Here is a 25,123-nt window from a genome sequence, read left to right on the forward strand (position 1 = left end):
TGTTTCCTTACTCTGCTCCTCTCTCTTCCTCCTCCTCCCCCTCCATACACTCTAATGGCTTGTGTCCCATTAGTATGAGTGAGAGACCTGCAAGTCAGTCTTGTTGAGTAAGACGGATTTGAACATTTTTATTTTAAGTGAATACTAAGATCAGGAGGCAGTGAGAAATGGCTCATAAGTGGAAAAGGAAGCAGATTTCTCTTATTGTTGAGGAGGGCCATTAGATCAAATACTTAATTAACCTCCAGACATAAAGGATTGTGGGAAAAATTTCTAATGAAATCATTTCACCTTACATAAGCCTATTCAGATCATATACGTGACATAGATCTAAAGATGGATGCCATTTCCTGTTCTCCACACTCTGCTTTGGTATGCAAGGAATGTCCAGATGTAGGACGACCACCATTTAAGGGAAAGACCCACTGGCCAAAGCAGAGGACCAACCCACAGATGACGTCACGGATCTGCCCACAATGATGTCATAGACCCGCCCACCAATCAGCCCATGGAATAGCCCATTGACCAACCCACTGACCAATGGACACATCCGTGCATGCCCACTGTAGCGCTGGCCACCTCCCTTTTCCTAGTTTATAAAAGTTATGGCTTTGTTGAAATAAATGGTGCCATACTCTGATCAAGGAGACGTTACATCTGACTCTGATGTTATTCTTTCATGCATGCACTTGATCCACACTAATTAGGTCAGGAGCAGGCAACTGGTAAACATTCTAGAGTGTTCACCCTAACATTGAGATATATTACAAAGTTTCTTTTATTTGCCTGTACTATTAATTTATTCAAAGTCTGTTCAAAGTACAATTCCCAATTTATGCCAAAACTAGGTGAAGAAAGGTGTGTAAGAGAAGTATAATTGAAAGATTTAGGACTACCCTGTATTTGCATATATGGATAGTTTTTGTATTATCAGCAGTTTCCTCAGAGTTTATTCTGTCTCTTTAGAAGATTCCCTACCACAATCATGAATTCACATATAATGAATATGAATTTTGTAGTGTTGTTCTCCCCAACTATAACAATATGCAGTTTGTGTTTTAGACTTTAGCACACAAGTATATAAATCGGATGAGTGGAATGCCATTAAAAATGGCATTCCACTTGGACCAATGTTATTCGATGGGGCAATTCCGATCTGGGATTTTTTTCTCAGTCCAAATCAGACTAAGGAAAACATGGCGGCATTGTCTGAGAGTCTTGCATCACTTGCACCCATACAAGTCTATGGGTGCATGTGAAACATTGGACTGCATGGATGTCATCAAGTTCAGTCCTATATACATCTATATAAACAGACAATGGAGAAGATGGAGAGATTAATCTCTCCATCTTCTCTGCACCTGTGATCCGATCACAGGATCGAATTACAGTAACATGACACTCGGATCACGCGTGCAGCAGAGCCTGAGCCAGGTGTCATTACCATATGCCATCTGATGCTCTCACATCGTATGCTGTACACTCATCTGCCCTAAGGGTATGCTCACATCTGCGTATATAAGATTGTTGAGATTCAAAGTCAGAATAGTTGGAGACAAGTGTGCATTGCATATGGATGGCACACACATCTCAAATGCTTGGCCTTGTGACATCTTGTTTTTTTTCTTGGACCCTTCGACTTGCATTGGAGAGTCTCAGCCATTTTATCCGCCCATACACAGCATGTTGCAATTTTTTCCTCAGCCTGATTCCAGCTGAGGAAAAACTCACAGATGGACACTAACTCATTGTTTAGTATTCTAGGAAGTGAAATCCGATTTTTTATCTGACACAAGCACTAGCTAATTTTAAATGCAGATGTAAGCAAACTTTAAGGCTGGAGTCACATTAGCGACTACCATATCATACAAACGCATTTGATGCATTATGCTAATGACCCTCGGCTCAGGTTCTGCTGCGATCATGAGCCAAGTGTCATGCGACTGTGATTCAATCTTGCGATTAGATCACTGGTGCAAAGAAGAGGGAGAGAGTGATCTCTTCATCTCCTCCACTGCCTGTGACTGTGTATATCCCACTGTACTCTAATGTCATCCGAATGCAGTCCAATGTTGCACATGCACCCATAGACTTTTATGGGATATAGAAGAAAGCTAGCTCACCCTCTGGAATCCTGTGGAGAGGAGGCACCAGATCTGCATGGACAATACTCTAACTTGAGCTTCAGCTTCAGTAGAAACAGCCAAAGGATTCCAGTGGAGAAGGCAGGGATAAAATCTTCATGCTTTTGACAAAGGTAAAATCTTATTTATGGACATGAATAAGATTCTACCTTTATCAAAAAGTGTTGGACATGCCCCCTAAGGGGTCTATTTGGTGCCAGTGCTGCTTTACATATCATTATAATGGTTTCTAATAAAGCATGAAGATTTTATTGCTACCTTCTCCGCTGGAATCCTTTCATTGTTTCTTCATAGAATTTTATGGATGCAACTGAGACAATCCTTGCAGAGAATCGCAGCATGCTGCAATTTTTCTTGTTAGGACTGAGCAAAAACTTGCAGATCTGTGATTCAACTTTTACTAACATTGAGCTGAGTGCTATGCGAGATTTCTTTGTATTGCACTAGTGTGAATCACACACCAGTATGGCGCCAGTCTTATACCAACTATAGTTTTCAGTAATTAGATGGAATTAAACCTGTAGGATCAATATTACTAAAGAGAAACCACAGTACCAGACAAATGCACCAGAACACTGGATGACATTTATTAACAGTTAAACACTTATTTTTGGCATAAGCTAAGTCTCAAAAAGTGCCAATTTGAGCAGAACTTGCAGATGGTTGAAAATTGTATAAAAGTTTAGATTTTTGATAGCCAAAACCTTCATAAGTGGGTCTGATTCACCAGTAAGACGCATGGGTAACAAATGTAGATGAACGGTTCTTTTGGATTTTGATTTTGCCGGGTTCGTCAAATTTGTACTTTGAATCACAATACTGAAAAAACACTATTTGTGTTTTCAGAGAGGGAGTTGTCAGTGTGGGAGGAATAAAATAAAGGTTGTTCTTAAGGTGCTGATACTATGGTAATGAAGGATCAATTGACTCACGGTCAGACTGAGTGACTCTACAGGTGCAGAACTTTTTTGCAATATTTTGACTATTATTCACAGATTCACACTATCGCTCTTTTAATTAGTTTCAGTCCTGTAGGAGCACACCACAATCAAAGTAGTCCTTCTGTTATCACTATCTACAATGAGGCATGCGCTTTGACCTCCTATGTCTACATTCTACAACCATATTGTTCCTTGGTCGGACCCCATGTTTTATAAAGGCTGTGTTTCATGACTGCTGCTGGTCCCTTCAGGGTTAAGTTTGGTTGACGGAGCTTGCTCTGTTGTGCCTTGCTCCTGGACTCACACTGCTTTATCTTGGCATGGTTTCCTCCAGAGCGTCGCCAGTGATAGCTCCTCTATTACAGCTTTCGCTTCTGGTTTTGTGAGTTACCTGATCAATCCTGCTACCCAGCTGACCTTTCCCTGACCTCCATCTCCTGTGTTATGTTTGTCTTTCCTGTCTTCCTGACCCCGGTCCCATCCTCCATCCCAGTCCCTGCACCCTCCATCCCTTGCTCTAACTGATCTCCCGGCTCCTGACTACAGTGACGTTACCTGACCTTGTTTCTGCTTCCTGATTTGCTATTTACATGCTCTCTTGGCTGCTGACTCTCATGCTTCCACCCGGTTTACGGCCTGCACATTACCCCTGTTCTGATGTGACCTACTGGTGCTGACACTGCTGACTACTTGTTCTCTGTGTTTGCATCCCTGTAAGCTTTACTATTTCTGTAGGGAGAGTTGTGTCCACTTGGCTTCTGCGCCCCCTGGTGGAATCCTAAAACTTTGGTAGCCCCCCTAATTGGCAGTGCTACAATCAAGAGATACCAAAGCTGTAGTGTGTTAAGGGTAGTCTTTGTGGTAATGCAAAATGTCATTTGGCTACTCGCTCATACTTCAGGAGTGTGTGAAATGGCGCATTGCATAATTTTGCGATCCTCATAAATCTGATCACAAAATATTCAAACTTACATAGACCAGCAAGTTATAGGTGATTTAACTCAAAGTTAATCCTCCACAGATTGATCCTCTCAACTTTAATAACAAAGCGTACAAAGATTTATCAAGATTTATGCCAGAATATATAAAATAAAACTTCTAACTTACCCTGACAGCCACCGGTATATCAAAACAGGATGGAAGAAGGGAATAGAAATTTGATTTACAAAGAAGTTATTCTCTACAAATGTAACTTTTCTAACTATGCTCTGAGGTCTCTCAGACTTTAAAGCATAATAAGTAAGAAAACATTTTTATACTCACTTCACGGCTCACGTCTACAGCCCCTCAGTTCAACACCCATCTGGTTCCCACTATTTGCATTGAAGTCCCGGATTTCTCTTATCGACCTGGGACTTCTGGCTATGATGAGACCCAGGATAGTTTTACGCAAACACGCAAAAGGTCCCAATTCCATGATGTCACTGCCCATTGTGAGCGGCCCGGAGATCAGAAGATTCAACGAGGACCGGACAGATGATTCTGAAGAACAGAGGGCTGAGTGACAAGAAAACTTTAATGATTTTTAATTTATTTTTTAACCTTTTGCTAGGCATTTCTCAGTTCAAAAAAATCAGCTCCCAGTAGTTATCATTTTGCTGGATCTTTGGTTAAGAAAATGAGAAAAAGAAACTGCATTTTGGTTAATTTGGATTTTTGGAAAATAAGAGTATTGTTGAATTCTACTGTAATTTATTTTGCTCATGTCTAATGGTAATGTAATAGGAAGGCAAAGCCATGCATATGCAATATGTAACTAAGTGATGTAAATAATGCAAAAAAAATAAACTTGTAGCAGTAGCTATAAACACCTCTCCCTGGTCCCTAAATTATAGTCTGTAAAACATTGGTCATCAAAGTACATATTTGTATAAGCAGACACGGAGGATTTCTTCACCCTTCCAGGTATAATTTTGGCCATCATTATGAGACCATTCTCTCGGCATTGTCTGATTTGCATCCACTATGTCCAATTTGTTGGATGTGCATTAAAGCTCATTGAGCTAGCTAGACTGATTGTATTTCACAATACCACTCTAGGTAATGCTTTAAGTATTGTGATAACATAAAAAATAGATTCCACTACAGCGCTCTGGCACAATCATGTTTTCAGTCTGCAGACACAAAGCGGCTTTGAAGTAACGTGCTGCAAGTTGTGAAAATCAACTTGAACGTTTGGATTATCAGGATAGAAAGGTATAGGAGAAAGGATAGCCTAACTTAAGGTGATATATATGGAGGATAGACGGCACCATAGACAGTGTAGGCTGCAATACTGCAGGAAAAACTGCACTACTTAAGTAAGGTTCTCTGTCATTCGGTCTAACATCTTAATGTTAGATTGAAAAATGGAAAATGTAATTAGGTGAATGGTCATCTTTCCTTATTTTTATATAGTTTGCTTGTGAAGAAGATTCAGATTTTCCATCTTCCTCATCCAATGACATCATGGTGTCCTTGAGTCAAGTTCGATTTGACAAGGTGTACCAATGATATTGAAATACCTGAAGAAACCCATCTGGCCTCTAGCACAATGTCACAATATAAACACTTGTTCTCAAGACATCCCAGAAAGAGCTCTCCTAAGAATGTGACACAAACAATCACTTTCCACAAATTGCTATTCTCAATGGAAATGCCTTTATTTTTCATAGATGCCTCCATTGCTCCCCTCTTCACCCCCCTTTCCTTCCCTGCACCAAGCAGTGCAGAATTGTTACCTGGCAAATCCCTCTTCATGTTTGATGATAGTAATTTTTAGCTTAGTGATTTAACTGCATAACCTGAATGGACAGGTCTATCATATACTCATATAGAGGTCATTTGCCTTCTATAATTTTACAACCTGCATGGTGCTGGAACAGAACAGCTATGTGGCTGCCCTTGCATAGGGTCTCTGCCATATGGCTGTATACAATGCAAAGAGCCTGCAGAAAATTGGATCATGAACAAATCACATTTTACTGCTAGCCGCTGCATAGAGCTTCCAACTTTGGCATTCTATCAAAAGGAAGCACAAACAGCAGCGGCTGAGAGAAGAAGCCCAGTGGAAACCACTACTGGGAACTGGGTATAATAACACTGCAGCCCCGGACTTGTGGGAATTCTCAATCTCGTTGTCCTTGGGCTTGTAACTGCGAGGATGCTATTGCTTATTGCTATGCTTACAACCAGGGCATGCAGCCATCACACTGAATGCCAATAGTAACAGCCCAGAGGCCACATGCAGGACAGCACTCTATATAGCAGCATCAATGCAAGCTCACAAAGGTGAATACAGAACGGTTGGGGTAAATTTCACAGCTAAATGTGTTGCTAATAAATAAATGTTTTATACCATCTGGTAGTGTCAGGCTGGGGTAAGAGGAAAAACAGAATGGAAACCTCATATTAGATAACCAGAAGATGTCAATCAACCATCTATTCCTACACGTTTAAGTTAAGATATCTCAAAAAGGTTCACCGGCACTACACACTGCAAATCCAATTATTACGTATGCTATCCTCCATCCACTGTGCAAAAAGGAACATATAGATAGATAGATGGATAGAAAGATAGATAGATAATAGATAGATAGATAGATAATGGATAGATAGATAGATAGATAGATAGATAATGGATAGATAGAGTGATAGATAGAGAGATGATGGATAGATAGATAGATAGATAGATAGATAGATAGATAGATAGATAGATAATGGATAGATAGATAATGGATAGATAGATAGATAGATAGATACATAGATGGATAGATAGATTAATAGATAGATTAATAGATAGATAATGGATAGATAGATAGATAATGGATAGATAGATAATGGATAGATAGATAGATAGATAATGGATAGATAGATAATGGATAGATAGATAGATAATGGATAGATAGATAGATAATTGATAGATAATGGATAGATAGATAGACAGATAATGGATAGATAGATAGATAATGGATAGATAGATAGATAGATAGATAGATAGATAGATAGATAAAGTGATAGATAGATAAATGGATAGATAGGTAGATGATAGATAGATAGAAAATAGTTAAATCAATTGATAGACAGATCAATTGATAGATATATAGATCTATCAGTGATATATAGATATAGGTAGATAGATACAGATAGATAGATAGATACAGATAGATAGATAAATAGATAGATACAGTAGATAAATAGATAGATAATAGATACAATGTAATAAACATAAATAATAGATAATTACAAATAGATAAACTTAAATAGATATATTTGAAATATATTGGTAGATGATCGAAACATAGACAATACCTACTACCTTATCCGAATACTACACATAACATTGCATTGCACATATGCTGAGTTGTATAGCATTGTCCACACTGTAGGCTCTGCTAGTGAGTAGTTTATGTTCTGCTATAATACTATCTAACATTACTACCTACATAATTGCTTAGAGACAACTATTAAAGCCCCTCCTACGCAAATCCATATCCATACATGCATCCCCCATACACACATCCACCACACACACGCTTCATGCATATGCCGTATATCTCTACAGTGAATCATCAGGGCAGAAATGAATCTTCTTCTATTTTAATCTATTGATCTTAACATGATGCATGACTCCAGCTTCATTAATATGTAAGCTTTCTTATGATCCAGTAATTAGTAGGTCCAGCATGCACAGCAATATGTTGTACAGAACAGAAGGCATATCACTCTACAATGACATATGCAGACATACCGGCTACATCTTTGACTTTCTTTTTGCACTAATGATGATATTCATATAAACAGTAAAAATACAATGAGACTTTGTTGAGAAATCATTCTTCATCTCTTTTATATCATGCACTGTACATTGCTCTATTCACCTCCCCACTCCCAAGTAAATCCCTGCCTCACCTTTTCAGACACAGCTGACACCAGTTTCCTTCTCTTCATTCAAACAAATTGGTACAATTGGTGCCAGGTTCGGATGGAAAGGGTCATTGATCACTGAAGGAATTTTCCTTTAAATCCCAGATGGTGATTGCTTAAAACTTACAAATTTTAAGACAAGGGGAAAGTTCTCAGCAGAATTGATGAGCATATAGCCTGGATTGTCACATAGAAATACTCTGAGAAATAAACCTTTGTGTAGTTACTGCCATTTTTGGAAGAAAAACAGAAGGCAACTGATTGGTAACACCAAAATTAGTGTCTTTTTCATCGTTGTGGGGGATGAAGGAAAATTAGGACTGTAGTATAAATTTCATGACTTATCAGTTTGCTCTAGTTAAAAGTGACAGACTAAGCTGCAGATCACGACTAGTGATGATGATGAGTAACCCTTTATTGACTGCCCCCTAAGAGAATCAGACCTATTCTTTGTGAATTTCACATCAGGTGAACCAATTCTCCCATCTTGTAGAGAGGAGCAGGTTTAAGAAGTGCCTTCTGCATTGATTCTGCAAGATGAGGAATAACCAGATTTGTGGGAATCTCAAAGCTGTGAGATCAATTCTACTATCTCCTGTCTTGACGCCTGCCCCTATATCTCGGTTTAAAGCTGTGTTATGTATTATGGAAGAGCAATGATCACCCAGGATACCCCACACACCCACAAAAATGCCAGGGCTTCCCAATGCTCGCCCACGTCACAACCCAAGTGCTCCCCCTCCGCTTTCTTCTGCTCTCCTTCTTCCAGCTTGTTTCCACGATGCTAAGGAAAAGAAAGATAGATCTAGATGCAAACAAAAAGATAGCTTCAATTGGAGAAATAGAAAGGGGAAGATAATGAGGTGTAAGTAATCTGGGAAATGAAATTGTTAGATGTGATGTGAAGCTTTCTACTCACAATAGAGGGAAAAAAGTGAGGAGGCTTCGGAGAGACAGGTGAAGACAGGAGACAGAGGTAGAGACGGTGTGAAGATGCCTGACTGTGATCGACTCGCCCAATTATCTGCTGTCAGCAAAGGAGGGGGCAACAGGGGCGAAAAAGAGAGGACAACAAACGGGTAAAGCCAAAGAGGCTGAAAGAGAATAAATAGGAGGTAGACAATTGAAGCAGTGGTGTGAAGATTGTTGGATTTGTGTCAAATTTCCAATGATCTGTTGCCTACGACTGGAGGAGGAGGAGGATAGAGGGGTGAGGAAAAGAAAAAAAAGATAGAGAGGGGGGAGACGAAAAGAGAGGGCGAGTGAGGAAGACCTCAGCAGGCAATGCTGGACAGAGGCTGCAGATCCCTGGCTGGCTCCATTCAGCTGACTGAGAGGCAGATCTGCATGTAGAAGCAGTCCATTGAAAACACACAGCAGCTCCAGCACACTGCACATTGCACATTCCCAGCACGTCCATAGCTCATTTTTTTTTTCTTTTTTTGCCACAGACTCAGTAGGAGCAGATAGGAAGAGAAAGACAGAGAGGAGAGCCAGCAATCCCTAAACTCAGCCTGGATGTGCTAAAATTCACCTGCAAACTGGTAAGTAGATGATTCCCTTCAATCTCCAGACACTTTTATTTTTCAGTGAATGAGATATATCTTGCGGATATATTTCTATATTTGCAGATGAGAGCACTGCTGCAATCTAACCCTCGGTTCTTCTCCCTCCTGTGCTATTTCAAGCAATCTATTTACTGCCTTGTATTGTAAACCTCTATCGGTTGATGTTTTACATGTATACAGTAGATGCTAGAATTTCCATCCATGGTAATTATTGCAATCTGTACATTGTATGCACACAGGAAATGCAGTAAGATGCAGGTGCATTGGAGGCTGCTGGAGATCCTACACTAGTTCATGCAGCATTGTGTTTATTTCTGGGGTTCTGAAGGGATAGATTGGGTGCATGGATTAGGGAATTCTTTATTTGGTTGATATCATGGAGTTCCTGCCAAGTCGGTTTCCTCACTTTTGCACTCTGGAAATGTATAGGTATTTTTGCCTGGGAACAGCACTAGATATCTTCACGGGTTGATCTGTGGCACTGAAACCCCAGTCCCAGACCAGGGAGGCAGAGCTTTAAATCATGGATCATCCCAGACTTAGCTGCATTTTGCTGTCAGCTTCCTCGTAGATTGGAAGATCATGTGGGCAGAATAATTATCTGTACATTCTTTTATCCATTAATGGGTGTTTAAGGCATACAATAGCCCGTGCATTAATTTCTTGCTCTCCTTGGAATCAGCAAATCAATCACATCAAATGTCCACTCTGACATTTCGCAGGGATGAACAATGACAATTTTGTCCTTATTCAGGAGGATAACTCTTTCCGATTAAATGCAATCATTAATCTTATCTCCATTGCATTGAGTATTCTGTATATTTATCTAGATACTTAGGTAGAGGAAGATATACTGATGCTATTTCAGACATTATTACTTAAGCTTGTGACTCATGAAAAAGGTAAGGTTTGATACTTATATGCCCCTGGTTATTGGGATCTATTTGTGTATACACGCACGGCACATTGCTTCCTATGATATGTGTGTTTAGGGATGGTCCAATTATGCAATACATTGCATATAACTTGATGGCATTGCATAATTGCAAATTTACACATCAATATACAGCGTCATGAAGCTATTGTCTGTCGTTGATGATCCAGCAAAAAGAATTGCCACTGTGCTTAGGGACAGCTTATGTTTATTAAAAAAGCTCAATAATGTCAAATCTATATTTTCTTTGTTTTTCAGCTTTCCTTACAGATCAAAAAAATGAAACCATCTCCAGCAGAAACTCGTCTAAATGGACGTGTGTTGTGGATAATTCTTTTAAGCACAATTGCTCTCGCATGGACTACACCAATTCCCTTGCTGGAGGATTCAGAGGAAATAGACGAACCATGCTTTGATCCTTGCTACTGTGAAGTGAAGGAGAGCCTTTTCCACATTTATTGTGAAAATAAAGGATTTACAAATATTAGCCAGATTTCAGAATCCTGGTCTCGACCTTTTAAACTGTACCTTCAGAGGAATTTGATGAGAAAATTGTACACCAACAGTTTTCTGCATTTGAACAATGCCGTGTCTATTAATCTCGGAAACAATGCATTGCAGGACATTCAGGCAGGAGCCTTTAATGGTCTGAAAGTTCTGAAGAGGCTTTACTTGCACGAAAACAAACTTGACATTTTTAGAAATGACACTTTTATGGGGCTGGAAAGCTTGGAGTATCTACAAGCAGACTATAACGTAATTAAGAGGATTGAGAGCGGGGCCTTTAGAAATTTAAATAAGCTGAGGGTATTAATTCTCAATGATAACCATATCCCCTTGCTTCCAACCAACTTATTCAAGTCTGTGTCTTTAACACACTTGGACCTGCGTGGAAACCGATTAAAGATCCTTTCTTACAGAGGTATGTTGGATCACATAGGCAGAAGTATTATGGAGATCCAGCTAGCAGAGAATCCATGGAACTGTACTTGTGAGATTGTGCAGTTAAAAAGCTGGCTGGAACGTATTCCTTATACCGTGCTGGTTGGGGACATTACATGTGAAAGCCCCTTTCACTTTCATGGCAAAGATCTAAGGGATATAAAACGAGGTAAACTTTGCCCCTTGTTATCAGAAAGTGAGGTTGAGGCAAGTCTGGGTATCCCCCAGCTACCATCAAGCAGAGAAAATACATTCCCTACTAAGCCATCATCCATGTTGTCATCTTTTCATGTCACTGCTTCTTCTGTGGAGTACAAGACATCAAATAAGCAGCCCACTACAACCAAGCAGCCCAAAGCTCAAAAACCTTCAACGACACCGAGAGGCCTTTATCCAGGCCCAAATCAACCCCCGATTGCTGGCTACCAGACTAGACCACCGATACCAATCATATGCCCAACTGGATGTTCTTGCAGCTTGCATATCAATGATTTGGGGTTGACTGTAAACTGTAAAGAGAAAGGAATTCATAATATTTCAGAACTGCTGCCTAGACCTCTCAATGCCAAGAAGCTTTACTTAAGTGGTAACCTAATACAGAAAATTTACCGATCTGATTTTTGGAATTTTTCTTCTTTGGATTTATTGCACCTTGGAAACAACCGTATATCTTATGTCCAGGAAGGAGCCTTTATCAATCTTCCTAATTTGAAAAGCTTGTATCTGAATGGGAATGACATAGAAAGGCTGACGCCTGGCATGTTCAGGGGTTTACAGAGTTTAAATTATTTATATTTCGAGTATAATATGATAAGGGAGATCCAGCCTGCTGCTTTCAGTCTAATGCCAAATCTGAAGTTACTATTTCTTAATGACAATCTGCTGAGAACACTCCCAACTGATGCATTTGCAGGCACTTCCCTAGCAAGGCTTAATCTTCGTAACAACCACTTTCTTTACCTTCCTGTGGCAGGAGTTCTGGAGCACCTTAATGCCATTGTGCAAATTGATCTGAAGCAAAACCCATGGGATTGTACCTGTGACATTGTCCCTCTCAAGCAGTGGATAGACACCATCAGCTCAGTCATTGTGGTTGGTGAGGTCCTGTGTACAAGCCCTGAAAATCTGACAAACAAGGATCTAAAATCCATTGAGATGGAAGTATTGTGTCCAGAGATGCTGCATGCTACCATTTCTTCTGTTTTTCCTGGAAACATAGTACCCACCACCCATTCAGTGCTTGACTACAACACACCAGGGGGTGCCATTCCACTGTCAGTTCTGATCCTCAGTCTTCTAATACTCTTCTTCTCGGCCGTTTTTGTGGCTGCAGGCCTTTTTGCTTTTGTGCTTAGAAGGCGCAAGAAACTGCCTTTCAGAAAAAGACAAGAGGTCGATTTGACTGGCATTCAAATGCAATGTAGAATTTTTGAGGATAGACCAAACAACTCCCCAGAGAAGGCACCTGGCCATGTCTATGACTACATCCCACATCCTGTGACCCAGATGTGTAACAATCCCATCTACAAACCTAGAGAGGAAGAGATGGGGGATGAATTTTCTGAAACAAAAGAAAATAACACTAATTATAGGACCTTAATAGAAAAAGAGAAAGAGTGGACCATGGCAGTGTCAAATTCCCAGCTTAATACTATAGTTACTGTCAACCAGAGTGGGGAAGTACCAAGTTTTCATGAAAATGGGGTCCTCTTTCCTGGCATAATTGACCGGGAACGCCCAGCTCCCACGGTGGGGTTTGTGGACTGCATTTATGGCACAGTACCCAAATTAAAGGAGCTACATGTACACCCGCCTGGCATGCAATACCCTGATTTACAGCAGGATGCCAGATTAAAGGAAACCCTACTTTTTTCAGCTGGAAAGGGGTTTTCAGACCAAACCCAAAGTGAATACCTCGAGTTAAGGGCCAAACTCCAAACTAAGCCGGATTACCTCGAAGTCCTGGAAAAAAACACTTATAGATTCTAATCTTGCATAATTTCATAGCGCCCAAACAAAAAAACGCATGATTCAAGATGATACCGTTATGCTCCCCAAATTGTTTTGGAGGAAGGGCCATACTCTAATCATAATTAATTGAAGTGCCTTCGCAGACTTTTGCCAGCAATGTTATCAATCATTATTTTTTATATAGGAATCTAAGAAACTTGACTGTGCCATGTAAGGTATGGGGATGTTTGTACTGATCCTGATAAATAATTCCACGTGTCCTTTTTTTTGGCAGTAACTTAAAACCTTTTCAGTTAAGGGTTTTGGGGGGATGGGGATAGGATAGCATTGTGGCTTCCTTATACAAAGAAATGCCCATGGCACAGTTCCTGTAAATTGATGCAGTTTGCTGCATGCCTGAAAAAAAAAAACTGCAAAGGGGTTAATGCTCGAATGTTCTCACTCAAAACAATAATGCTCATTTATTTTCTTTTATCTACAACTCAACATCCAAAAATCTGGATTCACCGCAAAGCATCATGGTTTAATGTATATTTGATTTCTTTCATTTTGCAATGCAGAAAAGTAATGTACATGAGACAGCTAGGGATCAACATCTTTGTGAATTCATGATGATGCCAGGATATTTTTTTCTGCAGCTCTCTGCAAGTTATTTAGCAATGCTACTGGGTACGTATCACTAACAGCTTTGTAGGAAGCACTTTTAATGTCTTCTCTCCCCCTTCCCCCTCCTCTTACTCTTCAGCCTCTCCCATACACAAAGATTTTACAAAGATGTGCATATATTTATTCTGTAATTTCAGTGACTATTAATTGTAAAGATAATGTTTAACCAATGTATAGTGATTATGCGTCTGGTATAGCTTTCCTAATAAAAAGAAAATCATTTAAAACAATACATACATATACCAATATATACAGAGAAAAGGCTTTATGGTAGAATTTAGCTATGCCCAGCCTAATTTATGTCCATTTGTTACCTTGCTGACTAACGTTGATCACTATTTTGTTGCAATCAGGGCATGATAGAGAGGTATACACATGACTAGAAGGCTCCTGCTTTGATACAGTATAGTTATTCCGGTACCCATAGCACTTTACAGTCTTTTGCCGATTCCTCAATAGTAAAGGATAAATAATTAACAATCCTCTGGATAACACCGGATTCAATTCTAAGAGATTTAGAAATAAAATATTACTTACCGGGGTAGAACCATTTAATTTATATGTCACGTTTGAAAAATGTCTGCCCTGCTATACTCCCTATAGTCAATTATCTGGGGATCCCGCACTATTCTGCTATTCTGTATGAATACAATGCAGAAAATATTTGATTGCGTTCTTCGAGGTATACGTTCCTCACATAGCACATGCAAATTTATCTCATATATAGAATATAATCAAATAATCTATGAGAATATATTTAAATATAGATTAAAAGGGGCCGTAAAGCCCTGCGTTAAACCCAAAGAAAATTGAATTTGTGAACTGGTTTATTTTTCAAGCTCTAAACTGGAGAGAAAATATAAAAATCATTCCTATATTTGAACAGCAGGGGGAGCTTTAGTCTTACTATTGTCCATTCCGAGAAGCAGGCACCTGGTTCTTGGCTTTAGAGCTTTGCATTATTCCTGTATTGCAGCCATTCCTGGATCTATTCTCCTCTGCTTCATTTCCTGTCTAATTTAAGTCTCTAATGAAATCATTACTGTACATTGAATGTAAAACCGTCAGATGTCACTAATGCCTTACATAAATATAGAGAAAATTAATAGAGAATGTGAAAAAGAAATACATAGCTTGACACATTTTGGTTTTGCTGCATAGTCATCCACCCTATGATTTACATAATACGCTACTATAGGTTATTGTTATGATCTATTAGGCTGATTTTATGCAAACGTCTATGTACTGTATGTATCTATGTGTATGTACGGATTACAACTTGCTTCATTGGTTCTTTTTATTTTCTTTGGATAGTTGACAAAGTAAACATGATCATCATTATCACCATCATCATTATCGTTGTCATCATCGTCATCTTGTAAAGTCGATGACATCATTGCTGAGGGTATATGGTAGTATATAGGAGATTCATCACTGCCTGCACATGCTATATTGAAAGCTATAAACCACTTCTTTATGCTGGCATACCATGGTAGGGCAGTATGGTGCAGCTGGCATAGATCTGGAACTCAGGGTTAACATTTACTATAAACTATATCTCCTGATGCAGCAATCCACCGTTTAGTGGCTCCAAATCCGAGCACCAGTGGAGGTTTAGTTTATTGTCAGCTGAGGTCCTGGCGGTTGCTCATCACTTTTGTTGACCATTTTATTTACGTCATTTATTGAATAGGAACCCTTCATGAGTTAATTCCATTTTCTATATGTATTTTCTTCCCTCTTTATTTTTTTTTCCAATGGCTGGAATCATCTGCTTGCTTATATTCAGCGGCTAGTGCTTATGACTGCATTGAACACTACTATAAATAGGCAGCATGTGCATATTATTGAAAATAAAAATCAAAATGCAAGGCCAAACACTCCTCCTGACAGTAGATTCCATGAATCCCAAGCATGCATTACTTCACTGTATTTCTTTTCTTATTACACTTCCATGTGCAATCCCTGGTGTTACTGGTGCTGTAAACATTTTAAACTGAGTGCTCCGTCCTATTCCATAAAGTATAATACAAAGTTATGTTTATATATTTTGCTAATAAAATAAAAAAAAAAGAAAATAAATGCAACAAAGAGAAGAAAAAAATGAAAAAAAGAAATAAAAAAAATGTTTCCCCCTTCTCTCCCCCCTTCCCAAAAAAAAAAGAGCGAGAAAATGAGAAAGTCTTTACTTGGATAAAGGGACTCTTTCCAGCCCTGGATGGTGCGGAATTCTATTTATTCAGTGGAAATGAATTTATTCTTTGAGAATGGAAAATTTTATATTAAAGGAGATACTTTTTGGCTTAAATTTGGTTTTATTTTCTTATGTAGGAATCGTTTAGTTTTGAGCTCCGGATTTGATGCTGCATTAGTGGCTTCTGTGTGTGTGTGGTGTGGGGGGAGGGCAGGGGCGTTGTTGTGCTCGGATTTTCTTTTTGTCTGTTGCAGACAGTTACTGTGCAACATTTTGGGATTGCTCTGACTGTGAGCAATAGCAGCGGACAGAGGGATCACTGTCTTATTTATCTCAACTCTGAAGAGTTCACATTTTCTACTGATCAATAATGAATGCACAAGCCTTATCTTTTTAAACTGATATGACTAGCACCAGTCATGATAAATGACAATATTAATACTGAATCCTGGCATCGTATTGCACAAATGCTGACATGTAGATTGATATGTCAAAGCAAAGATTTCCCAATACACTTGTTAAAAAGGTACCGCCATTGATTTGAATTTTGTCATGGTTCCCGAGATTTATTTTCCAGCATTTGGTTGACCATATTGATGAACCGTTCACAGACTATCTTTCTCTCATCAACAAGTCCTACCTATTAATAAACAGAAATTAATTGATGTTCCCATCCGCTCAATAACTTGCTGCTGTTGTTTTCTCACTTGCTATTGTTGCAATTGTAATTGATGAAAATGTGCATAAATCACTACTCCTGTGTAACTAACAATCTGTTCTTGGGGAATTCATCTTCTAGTTATTGTCAGACGTCATACACAGTCTACGTTCCCATGTTGAGTTTTTCATGTTGCAAAATTTCTGCAGCTATTATTTAAATTGGGTTATTTGCATTTTTGTATTGCGTTTTTGAGTGAATTTCCATTTGAGTGTTTTTCCAACAATGGAAATCTTCAAGTAGAAGCTGGATAAATATATAGCTGGGATGATTTAGGAAAGCCTGCACTCACAAGGGGTTGGACCCGGTGGCCCTTGAGGTCCCTTCCAACTCTACCATTTTGTGATTCTATGCATTTTTTTTTAACATTTTATGCTGCTGCGGGTTTTGTCTTTCTTGGAATTACAACAAAAATTCTAAAAAAAGTATAAGGCCTAAAAATTAACCTTATTTAAATTAGAATTAGTCTAATTTAAATAAATAATTTTAATTGAAATTTTTAGACCTTATACTTTTGTTCAAATTTTTGTTGTGCTGTGTAATGTGTAACTTTATGGCCCAATGTAAAGCATTTTATGGGTATTCTGTTCTAATATTTTACACAAAGCTTCTTTGCTTTCAATACTTCCTGTTATTGGGCTTTGGCAAAACGTTATTTATATATTTAGATGCGGTCTAAACGCAATTTTGATTTATTTCCGCCATAAAAAGGCATGTGCTTTTTTTACCTGCAGATTTTTTTAATCTACAGCAGCTTTATGGGAAAATCTGCACTTAAGGCAGGAAACACATTAGCGTATGGCATCCGATGCAAGAGCAATGGATGCAATATGCTAATGACCCCGGTTCAGGCTCTGCTGCGAGCGTGAGCCGAGTGTCATGCAACTGTGACCGGATCTTGAGATCGGGTCACAGCTGTGAAGCTGAGGGCGGGCGCTGCGGAGGAGAGGGAGGGTTTAATCCCCCCATCTCCTTCATTGTCAGCCTGTGCGTATATTGCACTGCACTGGTATAACATCCGAGTGCAGTCCGATGTTCCTCTTGTACCATTTTACGTGAATGGGTGCGAGTGATACGGCTCTCGCAGAAAATCGCAGCATGCTGCGACTTTTCTTGTATTCAGAATCTGGATGTGAGAAAAGCTGACCAACTGCTCTTCCTCATTGACTTACATTTGTCAGAGTGCAATGCAAGATTTTCTCACATTGCATTCGTCCGTTTTTCACGCTCTTGTGAGCATACCCTAAAACTAAGCATATCCTCGAAGGAAATTGGTATGCTGCGGATTGGAAACATGCTAGAAACGAAAGATTGGTTAAAAATGCTTAAAAAGACACTATGTGCAAATTGGGTCTTATCCTAAAACACTATCAGCAAAGGTGCTGTAAGGGTAGCCATACCTGGTGTGGTTGTGAGAGTCACAACTACTGTAATGGCGTAAATATGGCTGCAGCAGAACCCACATGGAGATGCAGTTCAAATTTGGAGAGAAAAGAGTTAGTAAACCGTGCTGCCGTAGAAATGAGGTTCCATGAAGGAACGATTTTAGAAGGAATGATTTCATTTGTCTACGTTTTTCAAAGCCTTATGGCTTCTTCCTCAGGACAAATAATTCATGACTTGTCCTGAGGAAGAAGCCGTAAGGCTTTGAAACGCTTAGACAAATAAAATCATTCCTTCTACAGGGATCCTCTTTTCTATGGCAGCACGGTCTATTAACCCTTTTCTCACCAAATTGGAACTATGATGAAACAAAAAAAGCACAGTTGGCACAACATTTTTGTAAATCCCATCCACTTCTCTGGAATTGTTGATTTGACACAGCAAAATATGCAGCATCAAAAACTCATTGTGGAAATGTAGCCTTAGGATCAGGAAGCCGATGATGGAGAACTTGATAAATCATCCTAACCCCTATGGTGCTGGATTTAGAAAGCCACACAAAGTGATTACATCTCTTTGTTGGAATCTGTGGTGCTGTGTCATATGATATGTACCATTGAAATTCATGGTGCTTCCATTTTGTAGGAGATCCCAAGGGGTTTAGATGTTATACCAAGTATAGGAGACCCATTATTGTATCTCCCGTGATTTTATTCAACCTTGACATCTAAAAAATGACTAAGTGTAGAATTTCTCCTTGAAATAAAGAATTATTATTTAACCATTCCATATGAAATTTAGATTCAGGAACACTTCCATATGTTTCCCTTGCATTTTCATAAATGGTGGTAAACGTTTACACTTGTCCCATTTATATTAGTGGGATATCAATGCACTATGCAGTTCTGGAGATGTGTTAAGAGACAGACTTATCTGCATGCTTCTATCATTCATATCATATTGCCTTACAAGTTTTGTTTTATTGCTTGTCTATCAAAGTCAATGCTACAAGCTGGTTGGTTAATGTATTATATTATTTATATATCCATACCGAGCAAGGATTAGCATTGCATTTGTAAATTGCATTTTGGAGAAAGTACTGGAGTATTTTCTCGACAACTATAAATATTGCTCTAACTATTCCCCACTGTGTCTGACACGGAACTGAGCAACGTTACTGTTTATCATAAATACTTGGTCATACGCCTCTCAATGAACTTGTCATACATGTCTTAATAAATCCTGCAATGAGGTTTTGTTACTGGCATAAAGTGTAAAAATATATTTATACAAGAAAAGGTTAATGGAATATCCAGGAGAACAAATAAACATTTTAATTATTGACAAAGGATTCACATTAGTCTATTATCATTTTGTATGTTTATTTTATTGCTAATTTTTTGTTTTCTTGCTTTTATTTATCTATTTACTTATTGATTTTGCTCTTAATCTAACGTCTCTGTTATTTGTAACCACAGTGTTCTCATTTGGGCCGTAGGGACATTTGGGCCTTCTTAGGCTCCAGGCCCTGTAACCCCTGAACTCACTATAGTTATGCCCCTAACACGGGCCTAACAGCATGTCTCTATCTGTCTTTGGATAAGAAATCTACACAAAGATTAACGTATTTTTGATAAAAGATGATTACTGGTTTATTATACGCATTCATTACTCTGGTGGCAACTATATACCATGTGGTCAAACTGTGATAGATTTTTGTATGTATGCATGTACTTATGTATGTTGGCATAAAATACATTTAGCGATGCTCCCCAATTGATATTTGGACTATTTTCATATGGCAACTATAATCACTATTAACCCCTATAAGCATCACTTCAGTGTTTTATTCTTATTACACCACTGGAGTATTATCACTAATCCTCATAGTTACCAACAGTCATCTACTTCTGACCTTGATGCCACTTCAGTCATCTTCTGCAGTTTGTGACCTGTCGGTCGCCTCAGCATTTGCTGGGTAAGCCTGAGGTCCCTTCTCAATAAAAGTCTATGAGGCCCCGAAAGAGGCTCTCATAGACCACCATTGAGAGCTTGTGACCGCTACCATTGACTTCCTCTTAGTCAATCAGGAACTGCTGTCACACGATGGTTTGAATGGGAATAAAGCAGTGTCGGGAAAAGCAGAAGTTGACTCTGCATTACTAAGGGCAAGTAACTTGGATTAGTGATAAAACTCCAGCAGTAAAATAAAAGACAAAGAAAACACTGGAATGGTGCTTTAAACAAGCAGTATTGTACACCAATGATTCCATGGATTTCATAGGCATTATTCATGATTAGAGTTGGGCAGATTGATTGAAATTCAAATTAGCTGTCTTTGTTGATGTTCATCAAAAATTTGATTTGCTGAAAATATATTTGCCACATACCACATTGCTGAAAATCCTCTAAAGGCGGAGAAAATATGAGTAAAACACTGTTAGGTCTCACAAGGCTATATTAAACCCTTTTTGAGCTCAATGCAATCTCAGTCTTATTAAAGGGAACCAATGAGCAGAATTTTCATATATAAAGTAAAGCCAGTGCTATACTTGCACTAGGATACTGAAGTCAATCATACCTTAGCTGAGAGATTGGATGTTTGATTGCAGAAAAATGTGTAATGAAAGATACAGAAATGCACTGATTGAGTGACGAGTGCATCGGGGTGGGACTATTGGGTCGGGTCTTGCATGATTATTCCTCCCATGTATGCTTGCCTAGTCTTTCTCCCCCTGTCTCCTCCATTATATTTATGTCAGGTGAGCATGCAACAGAATCTAGAAGTATTTCAAGAATTCTTCACTAAAGGGTACTTTACACACTACGACATCGCTAGCGATCTCTTTAGCGACGTAGAATTCTAGATCGCAAATGTGATCTTTCGAGATCGTACATAGGTCATTTAACGCATGTGCGATCCCGAAAGATCGCACTTGCGATCTAGAATTTCACATCGCTAATCAGATCGCTACCGATGTCGCAGTGTGTAAAGTACCCTTTAGATGGCATTGGAGTCAGCGCCTGCATATAGTGCTATCTCTGGTGCCATCCTATTGATGACGGTGTTTTCCTGCTTCAGACGTGTCAAATGTTCATGCCAATGACAGCAACTTCAAAAAAAGGGTGCTGGAGACAATGCTAAGCACAGGGATTGACTCCGACACTATCTTAGGCCTGCGACACACATCCGTGCCTCCAGTATGTGTGTGCCTTTTTTTTCACGTACCGGAGACACGGGCCCACGTGGTCCTATGTATTGTTATTGTTTTGGACACACGTAAGTATTCAGGAACGGAACGTGTGTCCATTCTGTACTTACGTGTGTCCGTTTTATAAAACCGCTGACATGTCCGTGTTGCTCCGGCAGCACGAGTGTCACACGGCCCGCACCCGTACCACACGAATGTAGTGTGGATGTGGGCCCGTGTGACACGCGCCGGAGAAAGACACGTGTCACAGTAAAAATAATAAAAACACATACTCACCTCCACCATACCTGCAGTCTCTGCCGTGGCTGTCCCCTGCATTCGTCCCCCAGTGAATTTGAACAACGCTTCATCTTCACTGGGGGCCGGAAGCAGCGTCAGCGGGGCGTGGCTTTGGCCAGACGCTGTCATTCAGCACCACAGACAGCGCCGGATGATGCAGGTAGGCGGGACTTTCCGTTCTCCGTGTGTTATTACGTATAACACACGGAGAACACGTATGTGCCACAAAAATGGCACACAGGAAACAAACCACCCCTTTAACACGTACATGACAAAAACTTTACGTTTTGTCACGTAAGTGTGGCAGAGGCCTTAGTGAAGATTCCCTGAAATACTTCTAGATGCTACTGCATGCTCGCTGGAAATAAATATAATGGAGGCGACAGGGGGAGAAAGGCTAGGCAACCATGCAGGGGCAGAATAACAATGCAAGACCCGACCCACATAGTCCTGCCTCGATGCAAACGTCACTGAAACAATCAGTGCATTTCTGAAACTTTGATTACACATTTTTCTGCATTCAAGCATGCAGTCTCTCAACTAAAGGTATGATTGGATTTAACATCATAGCGCCAGTATGGCACTGGCTTTACTTTATATATGAAAATTCTGCGGGCGTTTTCTCTTTAACATCCAATTGACCTTAATCTGCCTGTCTAGAAAAAACTAGATGTTAACTTGATAACCAATGGTAAACAACTTTGTCTTCAGACTATTACAACAATGAAGCGTAAAAAAATAATACGATTACAACATGTATACTGTAATTTCTAATATATATATATATATATATATATATATATATATATATATATATATATATATAAAAATATATATATATATAAGGTTTGCCTTTTTTACAATGCAGGAACCACACTTTCTTTGTCAGACAAGCCGCTTGATTTCAGGGTTTCTATTAAATGAAAAACTAGTACAGGGGGGGTCTTAAACTGCCCTCCTTGTTTTTAGAGCGGGAGTAATAAAAAAATTCTGTTAATATTGCACTGTTACTGCAGTATATCACAAATTAATCAATTTATAGTCACACAGACTATGGAGGTACAGCACCTCCCTATATACTGTGTCACTTGAATGTCTAGAATATTATTCACAGAATGAGACTATGATTCCATTTTCGATGTATTTCAGCACTTCAGTAATAAAACACAATTCGATTAGGCCTTTTTCATTCTCTATGTGGAATGAGTTTTGTGCTACACTGGCTAGCCCTCATCTTTTATAGTAGCTGTTATAGTCCCACCTATACCATATGATAGCTGCACATATTAAATTTGTTGACGCTCTCTGAGTATTTAGAAGTGTGTGAAATGACCCTCTGTCTCTTTTTTGCCAATTCTTAGGAACTGAATTTCAAATTGTTAGAATTCGACAAATTTCAGGAAATTTGACTGAAAGTCGATCCTCCATCTATAACCTCTATGTAATACACCATGATTCTGGTCAGTATTTTATTTTTTCGGATCTTGTACATTATACAATTCCAGAGAAGATAGAGAGCTATCATATTTTTATGGGAGCCATTTACTTTTACTATTCTTGAATCTCTACTAAAAATAATTTAAACAACGAGCACCATATTTTTTTCCATGATGTCTTTTGTTTGTTTCATTTGTTTCTTTATTTTCTGGTTTAGAAAACCTATTTTCCATCATCCTATAATGTAGTTTACAGAAATGCTTGTTTCTTAAACCAACATATTCAAAGATATATAGCATAAAATGTTAAACATCAGGAAAAAGATATATCACTTACAGATGTCTTGAAAAAGAATATACTTTGGCTAGCTGTCATTTAAAGACAACCGGTGATCAGAATTTTATACATCAAAATTAAGTCATGTATGTAAAGGTGCTTTAATGTTGATTAAAGCTTTACTTTAATTGCGGAAATCTGTTGTGTCATTTTAGAGAAATCCATAGCAGAAGTTGTATGCAAATGAGTTTTAAGTGCTGTGGGTGGGCCCTGCCTCTCTTTATTTTCCCATCGACTGCCTGCCTCCTGTCTCTAAAGCATGAGAGACCTATCAGTGAAAGACAAGGAGCAGGCAGGGGGCGTGAAAAAGAGAGAGGGCAGCACTTCTGTAAAGGCAGTGCCTGCCAATTGAACTTGCAGCTCATTAGCATACAATTTTAACTGTGGGTTTATCTAAATGGCAACATAGACTTTTACAAACTAGGCAAGGATTTACTTTTTATACATCTCATTATTTTGGGAAAGGAATACTGACGACAGGATATTTTTAAAGGCACTTATATTGCAAAAAACTCACATACATTAAAAGGGATGTACTCTTTCAGTTAATATTTGGCCATGAGCACAAAATAGTATAAGAAGCAACCAATGTTGTACTCACCTTCCAAGGGTCCACTAAGAAGTCTCCATTGATGTTTTCAGTGTCTCGCATTTTCAGCAGCACTGATGATTATTGGTTTATTTTATGGATATGTTACTCTGGTGGTAAATATTCTACATGTACTTAAAGAGGCAGTTCCCATTATATTAAGTTTTTATTTTATATGCAGTTTGTTAGAAAACTATAAACTGAGCAGTATGCATCCACCCGGAGTCAACCAGTGAGACTCCATCTCTGCTTCCGGTGTTTGGTATTGGCCGCCATGCCTGCAGCACCTTGACACTGTGGCAGCGGCTTTATCAGTGTAGACCAAACACCTCACTCAGCGCTGCTGAGATCACTGATTGGCTGCCATAAAGTCGCCTTGACATCAGTAGGAAAAAGCTGAAGAGCAAAAAGTGCAATAGGATCTTATCTGATAATTAAGGACGAATTAGTGCAGGGAATTGCTCACCTGGTAAGCTTGTCACACCACAAGAATAAAGCTTAAAATTGTTAGCTGCTGCAGTCCCTCAGGTAAAAAAAGTTGAAATGCCAGAAGAGAAACAGTAGTTGGATTGTCCACGCTGCTGATGCGGATCCGAAAGAATGGTTTAGATATCAAGTAGATTTGATGTGGTTTTATTATCTATGTGTTTTAAAGTCTTTTTACTTCTTTCTCAGGATATAGCCACGTACAAAATTACTTTTTGTATGTGGTTAAAACCTGATAAAAAAAGTCTGAAGATATAAAAAAGTGTAAATAACTAAACCACATCAAGTCTGCCTTCTATCCAGGACCATTCTTTTGGATCCCCATCAGCAGCACAGATAACCCATTTGCTGTTTCTCTTCTGACATGACAAAAGTGGCTGTCACAGTGTTTTCTCTGTTGTAGAGTTTTGTGACAGGT

General features: G+C 39.0%; 1 protein-coding gene and 1 long non-coding RNA gene across 3 annotated transcripts in view; one reads left to right on the forward strand and one right to left on the reverse strand.

The window, feature by feature from the left end:
- LOC142296716 (uncharacterized) overlaps nucleotides 1-9,335 on the reverse strand; it is a 120,385-nt gene extending 111,050 nt beyond the window's left edge. The window contains exons 1-2 of the long non-coding RNA XR_012751689.1: nucleotides 8,910-9,335; nucleotides 7,976-8,795 (exon numbers count right to left, since the gene is read on the reverse strand). This is a non-coding gene — a long non-coding RNA (uncharacterized LOC142296716). The remainder of the gene's footprint in view (nucleotides 1-7,975; nucleotides 8,796-8,909) is intronic.
- SLITRK3 (SLIT and NTRK like family member 3) lies at nucleotides 8,754-19,717 on the forward strand. 2 transcript variants are annotated; one of them, XM_075340659.1, is made up of 3 exons: nucleotides 8,754-8,855; nucleotides 9,442-9,534; nucleotides 10,751-19,717. In XM_075340659.1, the coding sequence occupies exon 3, from the start codon at nucleotides 10,772-10,774 to the stop codon at nucleotides 13,421-13,423; it is 2,652 nt and encodes an 883-aa protein (XP_075196774.1). In that variant the 5' UTR covers nucleotides 8,754-8,855; nucleotides 9,442-9,534; nucleotides 10,751-10,771; the 3' UTR covers nucleotides 13,424-19,717. The 2 variants fall into 2 exon arrangements, with proteins under 2 accessions (XP_075196774.1, XP_075196775.1); XM_075340660.1 differs by lacking the exon at nucleotides 8,754-8,855 and adding an exon at nucleotides 9,101-9,200.
- The last annotated feature ends 5,406 nt before the right edge of the window (nucleotides 19,718-25,123 follow it).

Source organism: Anomaloglossus baeobatrachus, chromosome 3 (assembly GCF_048569485.1).
Source record: "Anomaloglossus baeobatrachus isolate aAnoBae1 chromosome 3, aAnoBae1.hap1, whole genome shotgun sequence".
Lineage (NCBI taxonomy): Eukaryota > Metazoa > Chordata > Amphibia > Anura > Aromobatidae > Anomaloglossus > Anomaloglossus baeobatrachus.

What these genes read in the sequence shown, in the direction of transcription:
- SLITRK3 (XM_075340659.1), top strand. Translation starts at nt 10,772, where the DNA reads ATGAAACCATCTCCAGCAGAAACTCGTCTAAATGGACGTGTGTTGTGG.